Raw genomic sequence first — 27,690 nt, 5'->3', positions numbered from 1 at the left:
CGAGAACTTTCTCCATGTTAGTTAACATGGCTCTATTATTGAATAACTACCATAAAACCAAATTTGTGCTTAAATAACTGGCTTATCGCGAGTTTAAAAGGCCCCCTGTATTTGCTTGAGAGTGTATCCCAATCCGCAAAAGTAGAGACAGACGAATGTGAATGCGCTTGCTTTGTTGTTTGTTTTACGTCTGTTTTAGTGACAATTTGATTCACCGATTCAAATACTTCGAATTAGGGGTACAAATCATTACTTAAAACTTCAATCTACACATACTGTTTGATTCAATGGCGAAGACATTTTACGTAACTCTTAGACATAGACTGGGCACAACGATAATGAATAGAACTAAGGCATTGTAATGGCTTTCATATGATTTAGCTTTTGTTGTACTGATGTCATTATTTGTCTCATTTAACCTCGATCATAAATTTCTCCATTTGTCTATCCTTAATAACTGTTTTATTTTATAGATTTGTTAGATTTGCGGATGGACAGCAAAGTTCACTACACAAAAGAATTCACACTGGGGTAGAATCGAAAATACCATTCTTGCGATCAGGCAAGTTAGGGCACGTGTTTTCATCGCCATCCACTTACGAAAGGTCAGAGCATCATTGTCCATTATGGTTTCAAGGGTATTTATGATATTTATTATATATTTTTCTATTCGATCTGGAAATATGCTAAGCTTATTGACTGTTTAACGATAAACTTTCGACGATCGACGCGACACCATATTTCATATAACGGAATGTATTAGAACTAACTTGGAGGTGATGATTTGTAGGTTATTTGGCAAGTTAGAGGTTAAAATCACCTCCAAACACTAGCGATTTTGCGGTGGGATGTTGACGTTTGATCACGAATAAAAAGGTTCAAAATTCTTCACATCACAATATAGCAGTTTTTAAATGGAAACAGAAGTCCAAAATAATAATGAACATTCCGGCGGCTTATGATAGCCGGTTTAGGTATGTATGATTTCTTCGGCAAAGTTGATCGTTATTCTATGCTTAAAATAATTGCTATAGATGTCCAATTTTCAAAACCTACTATTTTTGAAAAACTGATAAGCTTTCTCAGTATTATATTCGGTTTCTCCGTACTACACTCGTTACCCAAGTTTTCAAACTTTTGTTACACTTGTTTGTTACATTTTCAGTGTTTTTCTGTACCTGTCATCACATTTTAGGCAAATTCAAGCAAAATAAACGTTTTCATTTCTTCTTTGGTTAGAGTGAATGCATCTTGATCATTGCCATAAGATTGTGTTTTGGAATCATTGACTGTAATGCCATATGCTACGAGTACTTCCTACGTACTGCGTAACTGTTCAACATGGGGAGAGCTGTACAAAATTTTACATAATAAATTTATTGCGTTTATTGCGTTTTTGCGAATAGAGATATACCAACAATGTGTATAACAAATATTTGAGTGAATAGCTACTAGTTAAACGCAAGAAAATTAATCAATTCTTTTTTTTTAATTGAAAATCTCCTACATTACGTAATAAAAAAAAGTCGAGCCTGTTTATAGCTGGGCATACTTCCAAATCACATTGAAAAAATGTATTGAATATCATGCCGTTGGCATAACAATGAGATGAATGCCCTTCCCTTCGTAAGTGGATAACGATGAAAATACCTGCCCGAACTTGACTGTACGATGACCTTGTTTTTTTTTTTATTGTAACTTTTGTAAATAATCAAACAAACAAGCAGCTCTGCTTTGTGCTAAAAAAGGATCGTTCGCTACTAGTTAACCGCAAGAAAATTAATCAATTCTTTTTTTTAATTGAAAATCTCCTACATTACGTAATAAAAAAAAGTCGATCCTGTTTATAGCTGGGCATACTTCCAAATCACATTGAAAAAATGTATTGAATATCATGCCGTTGACATAACAATGAGATGAATGCCCTTCCCTTCGTAAGTGGATAGCGATGAAAATACCTGCCCGAACTTGACTGTACGATGACCTTGTTTTTTTATTGTAACTTTTGTAAATATGAAAACTTATACACTTTGTTTGAAAATATTGTAAAAAAATATGAAGTTGGTGCAGTCCCATATTGAAAAATAAAGGCATCACAGTCGCTATATGAACTTTGGAACTAAATAGCAACTGCAAAACTAAACTGGAATTATGTCCAAGTTTATATTTTTTTCTGATCAATATTAAGAAAATGAGTACTCTTTGGGGTGTATGCAAAAGAATATGGCGTGTAAAAAAATTACTAGAAAATTATAAACATTTGTATGAGAATGCAAACTTCAAACTTTGAGCGCTATTTTCTTAATGCCTACTAATTCTATATGGGACAGTCATGCCTTCATGGGCAGTAAATGACATAGTCATAGGCGATGGTATTTAACTGAAAATAACAAACTAATATATAACGGGTTTTAACAAAATTTCTTAAAAAATAATCAGTTTTTTTTAATTTTAGGTTTTTAAAATTTGACATTTTTTAGCAATTATTTTCAGCATAGAATAACGATCAACTTTACCGATGAAATCATACATAGGGGTAGTCGGGGAGGTTTGGCCAATGGGGTGGAATGAGCACCCCTTGAAAACTGCATAAATTATTGAAATTTCAACTGAAATAACATGCAACCCCAAAGCTGATGAGGAAATGAAGCAATAGGCGTATTAGAAGTCAGTGTTCAAAACTTAATGAAAAAGAAATAAATGATGTTCGAAAAAACAACCCATATTGCCCCGAATGGCTCTTTTGAATCTCATCATTTCAGAATGATGATGTTTCACTGTTAGAATGTTCTTAAAAAATTATATATTCTTGCACGGAGTGCTCATAAATACTAATAACTTTCAAGTGTAGTAACAGAATAATTGGATTTTTAGATTACCGTCAAACGGGGTATCTTGCAACAGGGGTGAAACTTGCACCACTTCGACATGCAAATGAATAAACATTTTGATGAGCATTGAGTTAAATTATTATGTTTCTACTCTTGTGGGGTAACTTGCAACAGCAATTTTAATCGCAATTATTCGATATTTCTTGCCGCTCGTTATCAACAACACATGAAAAGCAAAATTGAACATATAATGGTTCAACAATATTATTAAATTATTTGTACCTCAACCAATTCCAAACTCGTTTGGTACAGAATATTAGAAAACTTACATGACCGCACTATAATTAGAGTTAGTTTTATTTTTTTCTTGAACATGATGAATAATTTTGAAAATCTGTATCAGAATTACCCAGCAGATCTGCTATTGGGAACTTTATGCATGAAATATGATGATAATTAAGCCAAAACACCAACAGAGATTATTTTAAGCATTCATATCAATATGTGATACATCGCATTGATTGAAATATGAATAAAAAAATTGTTATGTGAAGTATTTGTAGAAAATTTTGTTTGTATTTGTAGAAAAGTTGCATTGAAACGTTTTAATGGCTTTCCAATAACTGTAAAGACTTATGACATGCTAGAATTTTCCCGTGTAGACACCCTATGCAATACCAATGAAGTTTTTAATCGAATTGGCTTAATACTCATAATTCCATCAATAATAATTAGTTTTATAAGAGTAGATCATTCTGTTTTTGATTATTGTTATGCTTTTACTGCAGAAAATTATAAAATGTACATAATAACACGATATAGGTTATGTTTTTAATAGTGAGCTTTTAATGTTACTATGTGTTGCATGTTACCCCACATCAGGGGTAGCATGAAAAATGTATGTTTTTCGTCTCTCCTGATCCCAGAAAACCAAATATTGATAAAATGAATACCGCGTGGTATTCTTTACGTGGCGATTAGGATACTAGATGTTTTTTGTCTCATCTGAATCCATAATTTTTTCATCCATATAGCTTTGAAGTTGAAAAGTATTGCAAGTTACTCCGTTTGACGGTATATGTGATTATTTTGCAATAAAAAATGGGGTGCTCATGTCACCCCATCATTAAAAAATCGACTCGAAAAATGACAAATTTTGAAAAATCAATCATTTATCCATGAACTTTATAAGACAAAGGAAATCATGCGCATCTTGTGTATTCATCTAAAAATTGTAAGAAATCATGCAAACATTCGAAAAATTCATAATATTTTCAGCATTTTTATCGACTTTTCCTTAAGGTGGCCAAACTGCCCCACTTTCCCCTACCTACGTAAATTGCCATTCGACCAAAATGGTTTGGGGCCTAGGGCATTCTTGCGAATAGCAAATACTTGAGCAATGTATACATCAAATATTTAAGTAAATGTAACTACCATAAGTGGCAAGAATGTTCATTATTATTTTGAACTTCTGTTTTCATTGGAAAATATTGTGATGTAGGAAAATTTTATACTTTTCTATATGCTTAGCATATTTTCAGATCGAATGAAAAATATATTTTAAATATCATATCCTTGAAAAAAATGGACAATGATGCTCTGACCTCTGGATGGCGATGAAAACACCTGTCTAAACTTGCCCGATCGCAAGAATGGCCTATACTCATAATCCCTGTTTTTTTTTTAATTTTTCTTTAAAAAATAAAAAAAAATGTTTCTATCATCAAATATTCACCAGATCTTTACACCAAAAACATAATCATAGGCGATATATGGTATTTTATTTGAAAAAAAAAAAATACTAGCAAAACTCAAATACAGTCGCCTCTCCACATCTCGATATCGAAGGGACCATCGAGATAGGGAGAGATCGAGACAATTTTTTAACGAATACTAGATTTACAATCACTCCGTTACCAGGAAAATTAGAAACAAACAAGTGTCATTTCGTCTTATCGAGATAGGGAGATATCCAGATAAGGAGGATATCGAGATATGGAGAGTTAAAATGTATGCAGACTGAAGGGACCGAAAAAATCATCGACATAGGGAGAGATATCGAGATGTAGAACATCGAGATGTGAAGAGTCGACTGTATTACGGTTTCTTGGAAAATGTCTATATTTCAAAAATAGTAAGCCAAGGAAATTCGGCGTATCTAGCAGTTATTTTCAACATAAAATAAATATTAGCTTTGCCGAAGAAACCATACACCTAAACTGCTGTTTGACCGAAATGACATATGTGCCATTTTTGCGAAGAACACTAAAAAATATGACTTTATCTCAAAACATCGGTCTCATTAAAAGGATCATTTTCGCTGAAGACACCAAATTTCTATCTCATCATTCCGAAGAACTGCAGGTTTTTTTCACGTATTTTCGATTATGTGACAAAAGCTTTTAATCATTAAAAATAAAAATAGCAAATAGAGCTTCGACATTAAAAAAAAAACTAATATTTATATGCCATTTGATTCTTCCATAGTTATTAACTGATAGTTTTCTTTGCCAAATGATCTTTTTTGCATTTGCATATCATGTACTAGGAGAAATCGAAAAAAAAATCATCCTGAAAAGATGCTCGAACGGCGGTTCGAACACTTACCCTCAGCATGGTCTATACGTTGACAGCTATGGCTATTTGGGCCCCCTTTGGTAGTCAACTTGCAATTTGATACTAAATGTATTACAAAAAATAATAATAGAGATAATGCCTCGCTAAATCTCGCAATAAATATAGAACACTGGAAGTAAGTTAGTACGTAAACCAATCAAGAACTATATCATCTCACATTCTGAATTATACACTGTAAAAACTATTTATACTTTTTCAAAAGTTTTTTGAATGAGTTCCAATTTATTATGTAATGTTTTTTTGGAGGTGATCCATACTGCGCCTAGTATTCCGACACTCTAATGACATCAGTGAATCTCTACTACGAAGGGGTTTACTGTTCATTTAAATTTGCCCTACATACCCAATGCATTCATGATTTTTATTGTATTTTATACAACTAGAAGATTAACTATGGCTCTTTTAATTTCGAGGAAAAAATAGCTGTTTTCAATTCGTATTTACAGTTTATGTTTTCGTTTTGTGGAAATCTAGCATAAAGAGATAGAAATGTTAGTTAGACATATTTAAGAACATTAATGCCTTTTCCTGTCTTCTTTTGTTAGTATACAGGATTTTAAATACATTTTGACATAAATTACGGCTTTTTTCTCCATGAACAGAATGCAAAAATCAATGGATATGGCACATGTAATGCAAAATAATTTGAAAACAAAACGACATGCCGGTAAATTTTAGCATTTTTTCTGTTGAAACGGTTAAGTAATATATAGCTGTCGATTTGCAAAAAAATTGATGTGAAATTAGTGTGTATCATGAACGTTTCCAATCATTACTTTTTTCAGTAATGGTAATATGTTAAGTCTGCAGTACACAGGGCCAACTTTTTGACAAATAATAGACTAAAGGGCAAACATTTTGTAACAATCATCTCGTTTTTTTAACGGATGTTTGATATATAGTCTAGTCTTTGTTAAAAAGTTAACCATGAGTGTGATAGCTTAGTTGACCAGTAATAAAATGTTACTATTTGTTTGCATGTGATATGATACTTTTAATCCTACATACAGACTTAGTTAGGCTTACAAAATTTTGAATTCAGATGACGTTTCAAATTACTATGAATATGTGTTTTATAACCACACATCCGCTCACAAATGTATTTAGGAGGGACGCCGCATTCGTTCTTAATATGGCATTTTAAACTGTTTTTCCATTTATAATTTCTACCACACGCCTTACATTTCCACGGTTTGGAATCATTCTCATGTTGAAAAACAATTTTGTCCTCTTTTCGCACGCCCGCTACTGTGCCGTTCGTAGACACAGAAGAACTTGTTTCCACACTGGAGTTACTGCTGTTAAGTGTCGATGTCTTTTGTGAAGCCTTACTGGAAGGAACGCCTATAGAAGTGCACAGCAAAGCAGTTCTTTTTGTCCGGCTGGATATGATTCGGGTGCCCGTCTTGGATGTTTTACGCCAAGTCGGCACATAATTTGATGATAGTTGAGGTATTCCATCAGATGAATTAACGGACTGATCAGCGATGGAAATAAAATCCGAATCCGACCAAAGGTTAAAGTTCTCGAGCTTGATTTTAGTATAACCACCACCAAGTGAGCTACTGTCTTCTGTACTTGACGAATTCGTTTGTTCACGTGTGTTATTAGATTTTACGGGAAGTTGTCAATTTAGAAGTTATAGTCGTAGGCGCATATCAAAATGAGAAAAAAGAGAGAGAAATATAGAACGTTAGTAGATTAGTATGTTAGTTGCACAGTTAGCTAAAAACTAGGTGCTGTTATATCTAGTTACGAACACAGAGGCTATTTAAACATGTAGTAAATTTGTGTGCTTGTTCATATATATATATAAATATAGATATATAAAAAATTAAAAGCAAGCAAACAAAAAATAAATTATTTTAACAGAGATAGGATTTTATGTATTTATTTAATAATAACTATGACCATATAATTAGTAAAATGTTAGTTGTTTGGTGGTTAGAAAACCAAATTTATTATCTTTATTAGTTGGTTAATATTTCTTCATGTGCGTCTGTATATGTTTTTCCAACACAATTCGATAAAATGCCTTGTAGAAACAAAAATCAATAGGGCAAACGAAAAGCGGTTGTTTGCCACATTCGTAACGCAAATGTCGTGTTAAGCTTTTTTTTCTTAAATACTTGCGATTGCAAGCAAGACAATTGTATTTTTCATTGTCCTGCACATGACTATTTTTAGTACGTCCTTTTGCCATCATAAGCTGATAGCTTAGTTCAACTGTGTTTAGCCCACTCATCTCGTTCTGGTTTACGTGCATAATATCGGTCCAAGAATTACACTGCTTTGGAATATTGGAGAAGTCCACCTCGTATCTTTCAAATATTCGCCTTGTGTATGCGCCATCTGAAAAATGGAAAACTGTTAGTAAAGATAAATCACTTTTTTGTTACAGCACATTTAAACAATATCAAACATAGACAATGAAAAATTAACTCATGTTGTTCAATGTGATACTAAATCACAATGACATATTCATAGATTTCTCATTTTCTCTAAAGCATTACATCAGATATACTGAATATTTGAAATAAAACAATCTGTATTTCGATACATTATAAACAGCTTAATGATATTTATAATTCTTAAAATATATAACCTTCTATTTCGATGTATGTATTGTATGCTCACTTGTTCAAAAATTAGATGCTTCGCAAATTCTAATCATAAAATAAAGTTGTAAATATAATAAGAACAAAACATATATGAGTATTCATTTATAATAAAAGTGTTACATATTTTGCGTAGAGTGCACAGTTTTGTTTTGCGAAATTTAGAAACACGAGGCAAGTGTGTTAATATATTTTGTTCTGAGTTTACAATTTTTAAAAGGGATAAAACCACAAATTCACTGTTTTCAAATCAAGCAATTTATAGTAAATTCTCGTACAGTGATTAGTAGACATCTACAACAATTATTTGACTCCCCTTGTAGAATATTGGTAAGAAAAATTTATGGCGCGTTAAAAATGTTGAAACCCCTTCCCCCATAACAACTTCCCTGAGCAATTGTGAACAGAACAGGAATATATGAAAAGCACATACAATTTTTAGAAATGTAAGCAATACATGAAAATGACTGCTTTTAAACGAAAGAAAAAAATAGTTGTTTATGCTCCTTGTCGAACGACGGATACAACACTGGTCAACATAATTCGCATTTATTTTCGGTAATCATAAATAATATAATTTGATGTTTTCCATACATACATATATCCGTGCAAAAGTTGGGTTTATCCCAACTACAAACATACAAAAGTGCTTTGTCCATATCTTTGGGATCACTCGCCTAATTAAAAATCTCGATGGCTCATTCGAAAGGAAATGCGTTAATCCTACTTCGTAGGTATTCTGAAAATGTTTATTTTAAATTTTTACTTGAAGTTGTGACATTTTTCAAAAATTAAGCTGTTTCGTTCAAGAAAAGGAATGAAATTTCTTGATTGAATGGATCAAGACAATAGAAATATTAGTAGTAGAACGCTAGAAGCGTTGTTGTCATAAAATTGATTTTAATAATTATTACCTTAAATTATGGGTTTTCATTGTTTGTTCAATACCATTGTTGTTTGGTTTTGAAAATTAATCTGACACTTTGAGGCACGTTACTCACGCTGTCAGTTCGTGACAAACTAGATGTTGGTAACACGAACAGCAACGTCATTAGCATTCTTAAGTTAATGCTTCTACTATCAAGACATTTCCTACAGAGAGCCCCATTTGACATGACATTTCTTCTTGACTGCGTACTGCGATCAGAAACATTATATTTTTGGACCATATCTGGGAGGGAATTTTTCACGCATCGAGATAGGCGATTCCTTTTCTTGTCAGTAGCAAACCAATCTTAACACTGCAAAAATATGGCTAATTTTCTCATCATAAAAATATTTAAAACTGTCAGGGCATTAGAACCGTAATCTCACATATCTCATATTTCGCGCACGCTCCTAATTTCGTCCACTGCTATTTTATACATATTTGTTGATACATATTAGACTATAAATTGCATGTTATCTAACCATGACTGAAGGTAAATTATTAAAAATTCTAGCCAACAAAAAATACTTTCGCAAAACATGTTTAAAATGTCAGTGAGGGAAATAAAAAGCGGGCGTGAAATATGGGTACTTTAGCGGAAAAAACTGAACACTATCAAAAATTATTAAAACAGTTATTCAGTTTGGGTTCAGCCCTCAAAATGGTGTATCGTGCAAAAGTTTCACTAGAACTTATAACTTTTTTCTGTGTAATTTAAAAAAAATGTCACAATTTCAAGCAAAAAATTTAAATATACAAAATTTTAAAACTGACCAAGTAACAATTTAAGTTTTACGAATTACTTGCAGGGTGCTATAAATAAACGCACATAAAACCACGGTCAAGGTACTGTTGTCATCGCATCCCCCAAAACCTCTTGTAGATTAGAACGTGACTAGTTGGCCCACTCTGAAAGAGGCTATGAAGTGTATAGTTATGTCACACGAATAAAACAAAATAGCATTTATGGTAGCTAATTTGAGGCCACCTGTTCTAGATGAATGTCGCTTCATCTTGAAAATGATTTTATCATAACGTCAATCTAGCCGGATTTATTCCAACGTATACAAAACAAAACAAAAGACAATTTACACCGTCTTCAGCACATAGGCTGCACAGACTGAACGATCACTAACATTAGGCAACTGAATGGTGATATAATTGCACGCTACGTAGTGGTAATCTAGTACGCTTCAAATCATTTGGAAAAGTTATATAATTCTTTGAAATGCAAATTTTTCTTAAATGCAAACGAAGTAGTCGTTTCTTATACAATTATCATTCTTTGCCATTTTGCATAGAGCCTCTTCGAAAAAGATACCGCTATTTATAAATACCTTAGAACATTTTGTTATCATTGAACTTTCAAAAGTGCGCCTCTCATTCAGGTTCGCCACTAAGCTGGTTGAATGATACTGATTTTGACCATGCATCTAGCGTAGTTATAAAGTTCAAAGTCGTTTTTTGGAACTGTGAACAGGTTTCATCGCAATGGACACTTAGATTCCTTGATTCTCCACTGATTTAGAAACGATTCTAGATATCGGAATCCTAAGATCCTTGAACTCGGAAAGAACTTGTTTCATGAGTTGAAACCAGCCTCAGATGCTGATTGAATCATTTTTCCACTTCGACCTCCTAGGACAAATAGGCGGGTCTTAGTGGCTTGTTACTCTCTTATAGTTTTACAACCGTAACTTATAAGTATTAATAAGAACAGATACAGCAAGAGTACAATATGGTAGATTTTACCTCGTAACGCACCTCGAAAAGGTGATCAGCCCGCGTTACGGGTTAATATTGTTATTTAGACTCTCAAGCGACATTCCAAGTAACCACAAGCATTACATCACAACCCTAACTTGATTGAAAATCAACATCGGTAAAGTGAAAATGCTTTACAGTAGCATATGTCAAACAACGGCATTTTAAAATAACAATATGGAAACTTCATTGCAATGCAAGCCTTTTTCTCGCATTAAAATATGCGTGACGGCATTGCTGAGACAAATGCTACATTGCACTCGTAAAAGCAAGCATTCATTACAATTAATAAGCCTGATCTAAAGCTCAACAGATGGTTTGGGAAAAGCGGATCTCAATCAAAAATGCTAAGTTGGAGGGAATTCCTATAAACATTTGAAGTTTATTTACCATATATGTACAATATTTATCGACTACATTATCTACGATTCAATGGCTGAACGATTCGACCATTATCTTTCACTCTTGTGAATTGTTTCATGATGTTTGCAATGTGCGGGGAGGAAACTTACACGATAATAATTGCAATAAATGTCTCTTGGAAAACCTATGATTTTATTATATTTTGAGATACGGGACTTCATCGTAAAACAGAGACATTAAATTTTTCTAGCTTTGTAGTAGTATACAAACGAATTTATTCAATTTTACCGGTTTCATTTAAAGACACAGCGCGCCAGAACTGGTACAACGCACATCAATTAAAATTGCAGAGCTCAATGGTTTCTATGTGCAACCCTATCCTTTTAAAGATGATCACAGTCTTTATGGCAAGGCGCTATGTATTTCTTTTGTAAAAAAATGTTTCAAAGTGCGCTTGTCCTTTTGAATAATGCATCGTCAAGAGCTCATATGGCATCGAGACATAGCGCACCAGAAATCCATCGCGTCGATCATCAGCAATCCCGTTCCGTAGGAAATGCATAGATTTCAATCCCAATTGGCAGCATATGCAAAAACGGTCACGATCTACGGACAGCAATATGTATTATTTTTGTTTTGATCTTGAAAACCTTAAATAAACATGTCCTGTATGCATTAACTATGCACACCCGAAAGCATTTTAACAGCTCATGCTCTAAAATTGCGTTATCAAGGGTACAGTCATGCTTGCTTTATCCCAACTATAGTGGGGACCTTTTCGCTTTTTCTACTTTATTGAGATTTATTAGGTAACATCACTTTGAAGTCTCCGTCCATAAATTACGTAATGCCTTAGGGAGAGGGGGGAGTATCCTCTAGCGTTACAGCTCATACACAAATTTTAAATTTTCCATACAAAAAGCGTTAAGGACTGAGGGGTCGAAAATTGCCAATTTTAGCGTTACGTGATAAATGGACGCTACCTATTATATTTGAGCTTCGTGGTTACTTAGGATTTTTTTTTAATTGATAAACAGCTAACAATGGGAGAAAAATGGATTCCTTTTTCCCCCTCTATTAAAAACCAATAATTTACTTCCAATTGATATTAATTAATATGTTTCTCCCATATATGAAAATAATATTGAGCAGCGAAATGAGAAAATGTTGAGATTTTGTGAAAACGAAAAAAAAAATCAAGCCAATTCAGTTAAATTAAATTATAATATGTCGATAATTTGATGAATAATATTGCAAAATAAGCATATTGGAATGATAATAAATCTTCGAGCTGTTTAGTGGAACACGTATAAGTAAATGAAAAACCGAATTTAACCGAATTACTACATATACAATTTAATTCCACTCTAGGTGGTGCAGTAGTCGCTGAATTTATTTCGTCATTCGTTTTGGCAGCCATAATGAACTCGCAAATACCGCAATTTCAAAGCAATGAAACACATTCCTCGTAATTTATATTGCTTCTGAAAAGAATCACTAAGGTACCGTAGGATAGTGGGTAATGGAAATTGCATAGGGAAAGTGTACCAGTTATGGCCATAATGGTTCCCTATTTGGCCATACGGGAAATTTCGATAACTTTCACTTTTTAAATCTTTTTGAATGTTTAAACATCAAGATTTATCTTAAATCTTACTACTACAACACACAAAATTTTCCAAAATGTGAAAACATTCAAGTAATCCCGTATGGCGAAATAGGGAACCACTATGTCCATAACTGGTACACCTACCCTAGTTGAAATTCTTCAAATCGTTTTTTCTGTCTGGCGTGACGTCCCAACTGGGACAAAGCCTGCTTCTCAGCTATTAGCTGAGAATGTTTGCAGGTGTTTATCGTATGGTAGGTACGAAGATACTTTATGCCCTATGAAGTCGAGGAAATTTTCAACCCGAAAAGATCCTCGACCGGTGGGATTGCGCGTTTATCGCTACAGTCATCTGGGCCCCAAATCATAAAGAATTTAAATAAATGAGGTCGACTCCCACCAAACATAAATGGTTGTTTGAAATTGATTTTACCGAACATCATATTGAAGCAACCTCTACCCCAGGCTTTTCGATTCAAATGAGGGGCGCCACCTGTCGTGGTTAGTTGTTCAGAATTTGGAGGATTTAGGCAGGAGATCTGGAACTCCGTTAGGAGAATCAAGGTTCCCTTCCAAATAGCAAAGAGACGAGACTGCTGTGTTTTGCCGGAAACTCACTAGACGTTTGTTCAAGGTTGAAGAAATAAAAAATGGAATAAATGATTTACTTGGACTGGGGCCTTCCTTATCCGACTGGTTAGAGTCCACGGCTACAAAGCAAAGCCATGCTGAAAGTGTGTCTAGGTTCGATTCCCGGTCGGTCCAGGATCTTTTCGTAATGAAAATTTGCTCGACTTCCCTGGACATAGAGTACGTCCGGAAGATACTAAAAATAGCGTATGCGTAAATTGTGAGAGGAACCATAAGTCGAACTTTAGGTATGGTCCTTCACGAAAACGAATTGTAGAGACCAGTAACAGGCAGACGAACGGTGACGTTTATCGTTCCCGAAATTCCCAAGGCAGAATCTCCAATAATTCTCATTTTTCAGTTAACGATTCAATAACTAATTACTGAATACAAATCAATAACTAATTACTGAGCCATCCGATTTGAATACGGTTTTCGGCAAATTTGTAGCTGACCAATGTATCTAATGGTATCAGCGTAGCTCCAACTCTCAAGAGCACATGGGCAAACATTCTGACCGATTGAATAAATAAATAATTTTTGTTTGGAAACGGAAAGACTTCCGGTTTGTTTGCAGTCAGTTATTTTTCTACTCATTGTAAAATCGCCTTTGGAACAATAAGTCTTGACCTTCCATAAATGACGCATTTTAGGGGGAGGGTTCACGATTTTGTGACGAACCATGTATTAAGTATATGAAAATAGGTTACGATGGGGAAGGGGTGTTGAAAATCTGCTACGTCATTTATGGATGTACCCTGATGAAAGAAATTCATCGACTACAGCGCCACATTTAATTAAAACATTTTTTTGCATCTAGTGGTTTTTCTTCACACAAACTTCAAGCTCATTGTGCACGCCTTAGAGCACGTTTTTCACACTTCTTCTGCTCTTTCTTTTACAACAGATTTTAGGTAATAGGTCCAAATAAACAAATTTAAGGGGTGTAAATTAAGATTTTTACAAGTTTTTTTTTTCATCTTAAAATAGGGCCACCTAATTGTGTGTGTTGGTCAATTAAACAATGAACATAAAATAGCTGGGGCAAAAATCGATTAAATTGTAATAAATTTCTAAATTGTTAACTCATTTAAGTTAATTTCACTGATTCATGCATAACTGTAAAACAAAAAGTGTCTGACTACTCCTCCTATAAATATTGAATTATTGGTAAGATAATCGCTGTGGCTTCAAATACACCCTATGGCACTCAGAAATATGTAGGCTTAGAAGAGGCGGTCTTTCGTTAATCCATTTAGTTCATCAAGGGAATAGTTTTTTATGTGGCAGATATAGTAAAAATTGTCAGACGATACTTATAATATGAACTACAAATATGAAACCGGGGTATTATACACACTTGCCTTTTGTTTCGGTGCATTTCAAGAACAATAAATTAATTTATATAGTGAGCATAAAGACATCCTTTCCTTGTATGCAAATTGGTATTGAAAATCATAGTTTTTTCTAGCGAAAACAGATATTTCTGTGAACAATGCATTTGATATTGTAGAAATGAAGCAACATTCCTAATACATTGTCTGTTAATCTTTTTTTTTTTAATTTGCTAATACCTGATTTTTACTGTTTGATAATCTTATTTTGTGTACATCATTTTTTTTTAATTAATTATTTGTTTAACAATCACTTTGTAAAAGTTTGATGAACATGTTTATAGTTCGTCGATGGCAATTGTACAGTGGTATTTAATTCGATTTTCGAATGTATTTTCATTTCAATGAACAGTATATAAATTAAAATGGAAATCAATAGGGCACTCACATATAGTACTATCTAATAAAATTGTGAAAACATCATGGCATTATTATAACAATGTTCGTTTAAAATCTAATACATAATTAAAAGGGAATGTAAAATATACATGTACTAACAAAAGTTAACATTATTTAATCTTTCTATCAATGTATTGTCCATTCAACGTTTGCCACGTAAATAAACTCCATTTTGACGCGTGGTAAGAACGAATTAATAAGAAATGGTAATGTTTTGAACAGCTAGAACTAACAATGACAAACATGGCTTTAAGTCCACCTTACTAAAATATTATGCGTGGCGTAATAAAATTCTGGCAAATCTTTTTTTTCTGTCTTCTGTGCGATCATTCCTTGGACACACAGGAACAATCGCGCAGAAGACAAAAGCGATCTAATCTACAAGTATTTTAGAGGTTTTCAAGATCGTCGCGATAAATAAACGCGCAATATCTTCTTCTTTCTGGCATTACGTCCCCACTGGGACAGAGCCAGCTTAGTGTTCTTATGAGCACTTCCACAGTTATTAACTGAGAGCTTACTGTGCCAATGACCATTTCTGCATGCGTATATATCGTGTGGCAGGTACGAAGATACTCTATGCCCTGGGAAGTCGAGAAAATTTCCAATCCGAAAAGATCCTCGACCGGTGGGATTCGAACCCACGACCCTCAGCTTGGTCTTGCTGAATAGCTGCGCGTTTACCGCTACGGCTATCTGGGCCCCGCGCAACGCGCAATATACAGTAGTCAAATGTCACAAAAAATATTTATTTTTGCATATTGCTATAAAATGTTGTAATTTATCTTCATTTTACTAAGTGACGAACTCACCAAAGGCGAAGATAAATGATAATAAACATAATTTTACTGTTAACATTACAAATACATACAAAATATAAAAACAAAAATACTAATTCTGTGATAATTTTAGGTCTGTTATAAAAAAGTAGACCATCATAGTATGAATGATGAATGGGTTGAAAACTAGTGACACACCGAAAATTAATCGTAAATTTGTAGATTAGATGAGGGTCGAAAAACTAGAAGTGCTAATTTCACCACAGTTGATCCGTCACAAAATAATTTTTATTTCATTAGGGCATTGACAAACTATTATGTTCGCACTGATGATGATGTAGGATTTTTCATGCTATTGTCGTAGCATTAGGTTAAAAGCGTTATCCCATGAAGTTGAGTGTCGCGTGCGGTGTCAAACTTCCAAAAATATTAAATCCATATGAGGCTCGGTGCGTTTATAATTAATGTACAGGTTGATAGTGATCTTGGCAATTGCTCTAATTTCAATAGGCCTTCTTCTTCTTCTTCTTGGCATTACGTCCTCACTGGGACAGAGCCTGCTTCTTAGCTTAGTGTTCTTATGAGCACTTCCACAGTTATTAACTGAGAGCTTTCTTTGCCAAAGTTGCCATTTCGCATTCGTATATCGTATGGCAGGTACGATTATACTCTATGCCCAGGGAAGTCAAGGAAATTTCTATTACGAAAAGATCCTGGACCGACCGGGAATTGAACCCAGGCACCTTCAGCATGGCTTTGCTTTGTAGCCGTGGACACTAACCACTCGGCTAAGGAAGACCGTTTCCGTCATTTTTCACACATTACCATACCCATCTTTTTATTAGCAGTCATTTATAACGATAACTGGCATTTTAGATTGTTTTATGTACGATGATAATGTCAAGCGAATTTCCATTACGAAAAGATCATGACTCGTTTGAGAATTGAACAAAGACATTCAGCATGACTATGCTTGGTAGCCGCGGACGTTACCACTGAGCTAATGAAGGCACCAGATTGTGTATCATGTTTCCAATATACTATTTTTATCAGATCTCGAATTGTAGATTACAATAAAATAGTATCACAAGCTGATCGAAATTTATAACAAATAACAAATTTGGATTTATTTGTGTTAAAAGCATTTTGATTTGAAAAATTATAGCTTGATGAAAACAAAATAAATTATAATAGAAAAAGCTGTTTTATTTTAATTTTTTTTTTTTTTCAATTGAGAGCATAATTATATTGCTGTTTGCGTTTGGTGTGCAAACCTTGGCTAACTGGACTTCAAATGCGGTAACACAAAGCAATCAAAGGTACTTAGCAACCATGATCCATATAACCGCCAACCTAGCGAAGAAAATCGAATTTTGACTTCGCCTTACCGCATTTTGCGTTCCCGCATTTGATATTTGCGTTTCAAATGCACACAGCAATAATACACACATGTTATTCTGTGAGCAATTGCTTGTACATAACCAGTTTTATTTCATTTACAGAAAATACCAAATTTTGTTATAAATCAGTTATGGGAAATAAAAAAGATTTATATTTTTGTTTGATTTAAAAAATAATTAGTTATATTTTGGTTTAAATTATAACATATTCTGTTTATTGCAAAGGAAGGTTTGTTTGTTGTTACTAATTGAAAGATTAACAACAACAAAATAAAACGTTTAAAACCTTATAACAGTAAGTTCCCTTAGACGGGAATTGCCTACATGATTATTAATTAACTGTGCAATTAACAATTGAACAAGCGAGAAAATATATGTTAAACCTTTAAACTTTAATTTTGCAAATCATAACATTTTTTGTACACATATGCATACATCAAGTGCCCTCTATGCCCGTACACCAAATTCATTACAAGTGAATTAGCTGAAGGAAATTCAAAACAATACTGCATAACGAAGATATAATATACTTCATATCAATTGGTTAGAGTTTTCAGCAGTGTTTTTCCTGAGGCCTAAAATCATGCCAAAAACTTCCATAGCCTATAGAGGGCATGTCTCTAATTTCATAATTGTGAGGACAGAATTGTCATATTTTGTGTACACTTATAACTGCCTAGTCGAGGTGAACCAGCCACGGGCTGGAAGCCTCGTTAATAAAGACAATAATAATAATAATAACTGCCAAACAGGTATTGTATTATAACGTTAAACTTTTAAAATTACTTCTGGATTCTGAAAAAACAACTAGTGTGGTATAGACTCGAGCAAAGCCCAACATCAAAACGAAAGCAAGTTGGAAACATATCCTGTTTTCAGCATCAAGCTGATGTCTTAAAGCCGCACGGGACGTCATATTGACTTCGCAGCACCAATCTGGAGTTCGCCGGTTCGGTTTCCGAAGCGAAGTTTTGAACGAACTAACTGTCATTGCTCTGCCGGCTCGGATTTTATCTCGAATGATTTTGAATACAGTCCGACATCACGTCGACGGAAGAAGTTTCACCACAACGGAGGATTTGTCAGTTCGAGCGCGCCAAAATCCTTCCGATTGAAAATGTGTTGGCGGTGCAACTGTTTGCTATCCATAAATGATGATCAATTTTGTAGTTTTGGAGATAATAATCCCATTCTACCGGACAGAGATGAACTGAAAGTGTATCAACATGCTTGTTGTTAGCAAGCATATGATCCGATAGATCACCGAATGACCGATATGACATAAAACAAAAATATTTTCCTTTCAACAATAGTTTGAACATAGATTGTTCATGGATGCCACGATGAGTTTTTCGTGTGTTACCTTAAGTTCGTTGATAAAGAGGAAATTGAGCAAAGTTCTCTTTCTGAATTTTATCGGGATGCACAATATAAGTGTCAGGCCTATATAGGGCATGTCTCGAATTTCATATTCTGTGAGGACAGAACTGTCATTTTTGATGTATACTAATAACTGCCACTAATGGTGTTTAACTTTCAAAATTACTTTTGGTTTCTGAAAAACATCTAGCATGGTATAGACTCGAGCAAAGCCCAACATCAAAACGAAAGCAAATTGAAAACAGCATCAAGTTGATGTCTTAAAGCCGCACGGGACGGTCTCCCGTGTTACCTTAATTTGATATCAATTTATCTTATTACAGTCAACTTTCGTTCGTTGCACTAAACCTGTAGCCCACTTTGTGAAAGACTTTCACTAATTGGGCTGAGTTTCGAGCTGTCAAATAGCATAGAACAAAAGAAAATCAGGGCTACCAACATTGATAAATTGCGTCGTATGTCAGAAAATGACGTTTGCCTTCGTTTTAGGTGGGCTATAGCCCAACTAGCGGAAGCCCAATTAAAACGAAGCCCACCTAAATATAGTGCAACGAACGAAATTCGACTGTATATTTAATATCATATTTTGTTTTCGTTCTGCTATCAGTTTGATTTTTTTTTATTTTACTGATAGCAAAAATAGTTTTCAATTTGATTTCATGGAAACATTTTTCTGCTATCAGTTTTAATATTTTAAGCGTTAAAACGAGCCGCGGACAACAAATTGAGTTATCAAAATCTACGACATCACAGCATCAAAATTAGTTTTCAATGTGATTTTGACCTTTGCTCGCAGAGGCTACCCTTTGTATGCGTATATGCTTTGTGAAAACAAAAACTAATAGTCGTTGGATTCTTATGGCATTCAATCGTACGTAAAATTCATTGCATTCAATATTGGAAAAAATATCTTTAATAATAGAGCTTATCTGAGAATGGGGAAAACTGACCTGAGCTTTGATTTACTCATGAATGGTAACATTAGATATTTATGCACATATATTATGTTTTCAATATAAAAAAGTAAAATCAGCTCTTATGAAAATATGTAAAACAAATTTTGAACAATTACAGCACATCAAAAGAACCAAACGTATGTATCGATAGGCCGATTCAAAATGTATAAATATTTGAAAACCCCATCTCCCATATCCTCCTCACTATAAAATAGTGCTCTGTGAAATTTTCAGCTTTTTCGGTGGTGATTTATATGGAAATTATTATGTAGAAATTTTGAAAAATGTTCCAAACACGTTAGTACTGATAAACTTATCATCCCATAGTGGAAACTCATTCTTCAATTCTTTATAAAAGATGTTGATGAAACAAAACCTGAGCTAATTTTTGTTGGGATTTTTGTAGATATTTGCTGGGTTATAATCCCATATGAAGCTAAATAATAGCAAACAAACTCATGAATATCTCTTCACATATTCACCTCTTCACTTTCAGATTGAATATCTCTTTTTAGAAAATTCCTTCATTATGGTTTAAAGAATGAGTTTTCACAATGGGATGATAAGTTTATACTCACATTCCTGTACTAACATGTTTGGAACATGTTTCAAAATTTCTCCATAGTAATTTCCATATAAACCTTTAAATCGTCCCCTAGAAAGCTGAAAATTTCACTGAACACTATTTTTATGGAAAGAGCGATAAGAAAGGTATGGGAGATGGCATTTTTAAACTTTTTTTTTTAATTTTGAACTGCCTCAATGTATAGTTTATCCAATTAAATAACGATTATCATAAATTTACCCAAATTTCCACTTATTCTGATCTCAAAAGCAAAATATAAATTCTACATAAGTAAACTCATTTAATGTTTGATACATATTCGATTAAAACAATTAATTTCCGTAATAACGTTTAGCGCTACTTTGTGTATCATTTTTTTTGTCTTTTACATAATTTAAAAAATATTTCTTAAAGGCACATGTGGTAGGAAACATACAATTGTAATAACTAGGTTTGGATTTTCCCTTCCATTCATACAAATCTATTAAATCTAGATCAAGCAAATAATATTAGTTTATCGTTGAGGTAAGGCGTTGTTTTTATTTTAGTGTAAAACAAAGTTAGCTTTGTATTTATGTTTGTGTTTTATACTTGCTAAACAATCGGTAACAGTATGGTACACTTCGCTTTCTTGATTTTTATTCTGAATGTTTAGTGTATTGACTTCAATAAATATCGGTTGTATATATTTACTGTCAAGCTATTGGAAAACAACAATTGGTTTAGTAACAAGACATGATTAGAGACAAAAAATGCAATTATTACTTTAAGTCTTGTTTTTAACACGTTTTTTTTTCATGTATTTAAAACTTGATTTTTATTGCAATGATATAGAATTCACTTTGTGATTTCTATTACCAACTTGGAATGCAAAATACTGAGTTTAAAGTGTGTACATTTTGTTTGGAGGCATTATGCCGCTCGTTTTCTACTAATTACATAATGTTACGCGAGTCATCAAGTTTATGGGCCTTTTGGAATATTTAATTCTGGAATGTATCTAAAATCATTAATATTCAAAACCTTATTGTTGCTGGAATGATACCCTTTTTGTTTAATAACTTGTCTTTCTATGGAAGACGTGTATGTACATTCAGCTGATTACGCTAACGCGACGAGTAATTTAAATTGAAACATTTGTCCTAAGTCGGATTATTGATTCTTTTGTTTTGTTTGAGCAGTCAACATTTTTCATGCGATTTGATACGTTTCAACCAAAGAATTTGTTATACACGCAACAAAATTGTGCGGTAAAAACTACCATTTTAGGGGGTTAACTTAAGCGCTCGCACCGGCAATTTTCAGCAGACCAGAAATGCGCTTGATTTTACCATGTCTGTAGTCGTAATCAGATTGTTGTAAATTATTTCTGTCAAATGTACCAGTAATGCGGTGGGGTGTACCGTAAACATAGTAAATTGGTCTGAATTTCCATGGTAGTTTCAAGAATGGGCGTAGTCAGCTAAAATAGTTATTTTTACCACAGAATTTTTTCCCGTGTATGTAAATCAAGAAAAGTTTCATGTTGTACTCAACAACGTCGTTAACGTCGTTTAAGTGTGTACCGTGTACGCACCTTATATATACACTAAACATCAAGGTCGTGTGTTTCACTTACAGATTTGCGCAATAGGCCTATTCACAAGACGTTTCAAATCAGCTGATCGGGAAGCTTTTTGACAGTTCTTCTATGGAAATGACAGCCTCTTGTTTGCACCAGTCCTCCACCGATGTAAACAAATGCATAGACAGCTTGGAATCATGTCACATGAGAAGGCCTATAAGAAAACCACATGACTCGAATGAGGTAGCCATATGAATTTCGTCATTGACTTCACAGCATTCACGGTATCAACATTAGATTGTCGTGTGAATCAAAACATGAATGTCTAAATGTTTAAATAATGAAAACCGAGTGTTTAACTTATTGAATACGAATGTAGTGGCTTAAGATAGCCATGTGTGACAGAACATGAATATCGTGGGATTGAATGAACTAAATTGGTAGTAGAACCCTTGTTCCCCAAAACATGAATTCAAGGCACATCTGCTTGTCGCAAGCTCACTTGAACGTTGTTTCGCAAACAAGTGAGCCAGCGACAAGCGGGGCGCTGCAAATTCATGGTTTGGGAAGCCCGGGATTAGCATATTACAAGAAAAATCGAATCCGCAAATTGTCATCTAACTCTTTCAGCTTCAGACATTGCTTCTTCTCTTTGGAAGCACGATGACGACTGTCGTTCGACCCGAGATCCGACCGTAATTTAGTTCACTATGGGTTGATCACAAACAATCTAGAAACTTTGAACATGGAAATAGACAGCATAGTTCATTAATTTCATCATAACCATCATAACACAATCAATGCAATGGCCAACGCAAGACAGCCGTAAGTAAAACACTTTGGAAACGTGTTGGGTGATAATCTATGCACCCATAGGTTGACGCATATGAATCTGAAAAGGAAAGCTTCATGAACTTGTGGAAAAAATATGGAATCCTTGTTGCAGGTCGATGATGATTGATAATTCCTTGAAGCAAAACAAACGAATTTAATGTGTAACACAATTTGTAAGAAAACCACAACAAATCTATATTAACGTTCATGAAACGATCCATTATTTTGAACACACGGATCAAACGTGTAGATTTTTATCAGTGATTGCTTTGTGCACCAACACGGAGAAAATAAAATACTCAAAAGTAAGTTCAGTTACTCAATTCGGGGAGGTTCGTGCGTTAACCTAATTTTGAGTTAAGGTGAAACAGCTTGGAATCATAATTCAATAATGTACCAAAACTTTGAAGGCACAAATCTCGCGAAAGAGGCATCAAACTACAGTGCGATTCCTATTTTAGCTTTGTGCACTAGCAGAAGACTTAAAATAAGACGATTGACCTTGTACCACAGACAAACAGACGTCACACTCTCATCGCTGTTCATCGACCAACTTTTTAACGATCGATTCGAATATCTTGTAGGTGGTCAATCGACCATCCGCAGCGCTCGCGTCGTTTTTGTTCGTGTTTGACGTTTACACATTACCGCCACCTGTTGGTCCATCGGCCAACTACAGTGTTTTTAGCATTGGGCGTACTTGTTTTCGCGACTATGATTTTGATCGCGATTTGTTCTAAGTGTTACGTCTGTTTCTCTGTGCTTGTACGTTCATCATTTCAACAGATTAGTGCCTTTGAAATCGTGAGTAGGGGCACAAGCCGGCCATTGCACCTGCCATGTTTGGATTCCGAGATGTGTCACCTTAATGGGGTTGAAGTTGTTTCCTGACATAGCTTCATGGGAAAAAATGCCTACTAGCTAAGTTTTTTTCACTTAATCGGCAGATAAATTCACTCAACATTCAGTACTATGCCACTAACTCAATTTTGAGTTAACGCACTAAGGTTCGGTTTTTGGGTTGTTGTGCTCTTCGATCTCTGACAAAAGCGAATGAAATAGAGAGAAAAATAACTCAAAATTATGTTAAAAATTTTCTCCATGTAGGGCATAAATTTCATCTAGAACAGGCAAAAAAAGGGATATAATTCTAGTTATGCCAAATGATCCGCTCCCAGACAGATGCCTGGTACATATACCATGGTACAAGTTGTCAAAAAAATTATTTCAATCGACTACGCAATCGACAAAGTTGCTGAAGTATGTCCAATGTCCCAAAGTAAATAATAAAAATCGATTGTTGTCAAGGAACGTCAGTTTGAATAACACCTCGCGTTAGCGTAAAAGCTAATATACATATTATGTTGTATAATATCACTGTTTTGTGTACTTCTAGACGATTAGAAATAAGTATAGTAGATTGTACATTATGCTCGTTTTTAAATGCTATCTTGCCTGTCGAGATTCAAGCAGAATTAGCGGTTTGAATAATATTCACTTTGTGCGTGTTTAATGTATGCTTACCGCATGTACCTACACTGTACTGTTCAGATCCAAAGGCATGTTTGTTGGATCTTCTAGAGCTATCACTTTGTCTCCTTCTAGTTTAAAAAATCGTTCTTTGTGCATACGTTCCATGTGCCGCCCTATGTGCATCTTTTGCTTTGCCCGATAAACGCAATATGGACATTGAAACTGAGGTTCCTTACCACATTCCCATTTTTGATGATTACGCAAAGATGACTTTAATTTATACACACGGCCGCAATCCGGACAGGCGAAACCACCAGCGCTACCTCCATTAGCGTCCATCGCACTAATACTGGAATTTCCACATCCGCTACTACTAGAACTACCAAGTAATCCCGACTTCGTGTCAACAGGACTCACTGAGAGATCTCGTGGGAAAATAAGTGGTAACGCCCCTTCACGAAAAGATGTTACGAGTGGCATCGCTCCGCTCGACGATAGCAACGGCATTGCAAGACGTGCATCCAACTGATCCCATGTCAAACCACCAATCTTTGTGATGCTTAAATCTTCCGCTATAGAAAAATGAAAAAAAAAAATAAATGAAGAAATAAATAAAATCAAAATGAAAACATGTTTAATATTAAATTAACCCAACAACTTGCATATTAACTCCCAGATAGCTTTAAATATTGAATAAAAGGAAACTGAAACGACTGAACACCAACATTATAACGAAGTTTTATCGTAATTGTATAGCAATTTATTTACGTCTCTACATATTTATTACTTATGTTGAACTCTTAGTGGCTTAGGTCTATTGTATTAGCTGTATGGAATCGTCCACGTAGTTTCAATGTTATCAATTTAGTCAACCACCCTTTATGGAAGGAACACGAAGTTTCTTTTTTTGATTTTCGGAAACAATATTTTTGTTTTCTCAAGACCATGAAATTATTCAATGGCTTAACTTGCAATTTCTCGAGGTTGCTTGTAATCAACGTTACAAAGTTGCATTCTTGTTGATTGATTAATTAATATGAACACCTCTAACATAAAAAAACACGTGCTTCACGGACGACCCCTATTGGAAGATTAACAAAATGCTGAAAAGTTAAATAAGCTATTATATAGTGTAAATATAAACGCCTTCACGCGAAAATTATAATCACATAGACCTACTATTACAGTTTAGTAAATATATACATATACAATAATAATGAAATAACATTTTTTCTTGTAAATGAATATCTATATGTAGTACTATTTTCAATCATTTAAAAAAAATTTAGCACATTCTCAATATATTTTTTTATTAATTCGAAAAACAAAATGATAAAATTATTAAACAAATAATGATTCTTTAAAATATAAGGAGATTATTTACACACAAAATATTATTATTTGTGCACCATCCCTTACTTAAAAGCTGTACAGTTCTTGAAAAATATCAAGATCATCAATTAATTTCCATCAGCTTATTCCCTATCATTAATATTGTATCTTTCTTAATTTCAGTTAGGTTGGGCCCATGTGAACGCTCCGCAATTCAGCAAACCCAAGCTGAGAGTCGTGGGCTCGAATTCCGCTGGTCGAGAATCTTTTCGGAAAGGAAATTTTCCCGAATTCCCGAGATGGGCAAAAAGAATCGGAGCCGTTCCAAAGATCCGGATCATTCAAAAGAACGAGTGATCCGTTGCTCTTTTTTGGCGAGAGTCGGTTCATTCCAGACAATGGACATGCCCTATATTAACTGCAGCGATTCGCTGTAGACAGGATGTCCCGGCCCCGATCCATCTGACAAGCCAATCGGGCCCTCTGTCACCATAGTAGATGGTGTTCTCCATCCATGTCGATAGCCTGGTTCATTCGATCAGCACGGATCAGACAAAAAGTGAGCTGAATCGATTATTTTCCCCTATTTTCCTTCGTTCGTTTCTCGGCTTTATTATAACTTTTGACACGTGCTTTGATTTGCGTGTCACGATACACATGCAAACACAGTTTGCAGCAACTCCGCACTCTCAATATACACAAACAAACAACTAATTGGCCCCGTTTACATACAGGCAGATGACAAATAGAGAGAAAAAGTTCTCACTTGGATGGCAAAGCATATTTTGCTTCTTCCTTTTGGTTCTGGTAAAGGAAATCAAGGCGGGTTCAGCCCCTACAGCCCAATCTACAGAGTACACTGAATCAGCCTTGAGGGAAATCAGCCGAGTAGGGTAAGAATGTATATGATGAATAAGAGAGCGAAATATACGAAAGGTACGCATGTCGCGCAACAGGGAGTGAACCGCTCTTTATTTTGTTCGCTCGGATCAGTGCACTCTTCCTTTGCGAGCCGATGAGTCACTGAACCGTTCAAAAGATCCGGTTCACTAAAATGAATGATTCGGATCGGATTCGTTCACTGAAATGAACCGTTTTGCCCATACGATATATACATGTTACACTTCCTGACAACATAGAAGGAGCAAATAAAAAAGGGAATATAAAAAAACGAGAAAATAAGTTTAAAAAAATCAAAACATGGGTTTTCTATTTTATCCGTGCATATTAATTTCCCATTTGTCCCAGCACTCGTGCATTTATTGTTTTTCGATGCATCATAATGTAAAGCTTTATTTATGTCAGTCTTTGAAATAACTCGTTTTGAACGTCGTTTTTTTTTAATAACACGTTTTTCCACGCGGTGCCGCGTAAAAGAAACCGTGCAAAAATAAAGTACAAACTTCAGTGTATATGAAAATATACAATGAAGCAGAAGGAGCGTTTTTTATAGTTTTTTTTTTTTTTTAATAGAAGGAGATTCCCCCGTAGCACCCAATATAGGACATTGTTGCACCTTAAGGCTCAAGAATCCATCATCCAATCATCAGCAATCATCAAAAAGTAAAAACCAGTTTTTTCGTTCAAATTTTAATCGATCCTTATGAAAATCTATCATCGTATTTCAGATAGCAAGTGAAATGCAATGATAGATTTTCTTGAGCATTGCTTCGATTTTGAGCATAAAACTGGTTTTGAAAATTGGTAAAACGATGGTGGTTATTTTCCTCTTAAGCACCGCCAACACATTTTCAAACGGAAGGATTTTGTAGCGCTCGAACTGACAAATCCTCCGTTGTGCTGAAATTGCTTCCGTCGACGTGATGTCGAGTTCGAAGATTTGAATCGACCGTTCAAAAGGCTGCTGATGGAGAGCGATAAAAGTGTGATGTATGTTTGTCTGTGATTACGCGTTTGAAAAATGCGTGACATACGGTCTGAAAGACACTTGTTTTCTGTGTTCAACTGTGGGACATCGAAGGGACTCCTGCCCAAAGCGAAAAACTCGGGAAAGGAAGCAGGAAGAGAAGAAGCAGGATGAGTCAGCGAATTTACACGCTGCGGTAGTTTCCGGAAAGCAAGCGTTACCGGCAGAAGAAGTGATACCGACAGACGAAAAAATAATCGAAGTTCTCGATGAGGAGTTTATCGACATGCCTTCAGAAACAGACGACATGGAACAAAATGAGTTAACTTTGTGTGGAACTAAACCGGCTTCGAAGGAGGAAACG

General features: G+C 34.6%; 1 protein-coding gene across 8 annotated transcripts in view; it reads right to left on the bottom strand.

Annotated features, from left to right (window-relative positions):
* LOC5571687 (longitudinals lacking protein, isoforms A/B/D/L) overlaps window positions 1-27,690 on the bottom strand; it is a 347,874-nt gene that overhangs the window by 172,844 nt on the left and 147,340 nt on the right. The window contains exon 7 of one of the 8 annotated variants that reach the window (XM_021844281.1): window positions 5,670-7,043. The exons of 5 other annotated variants lie outside the window; for them this stretch is intronic. In XM_021844281.1, the coding sequence (XP_021699973.1) occupies window positions 6,484-7,043 (560 nt within the window). In that variant the 3' untranslated portion in view covers window positions 5,670-6,483. Of the gene's footprint in view, window positions 1-5,669; window positions 7,044-7,404; window positions 7,824-24,002; window positions 24,700-27,690 lie in introns of those variants that run through there. 2 more of the 8 variants (XM_021844287.1, XM_021844282.1) reach the window with 2 other exon arrangements.

Source organism: Aedes aegypti, chromosome 2, assembly GCF_002204515.2.
Source record: "Aedes aegypti strain LVP_AGWG chromosome 2, AaegL5.0 Primary Assembly, whole genome shotgun sequence".
Classification (NCBI taxonomy): domain Eukaryota; kingdom Metazoa; phylum Arthropoda; class Insecta; order Diptera; family Culicidae; genus Aedes; species Aedes aegypti.
The sequence above is the reverse complement of the archived record's forward strand: the minus strand, read 5'-3'. Positions and strand labels throughout refer to the sequence as shown.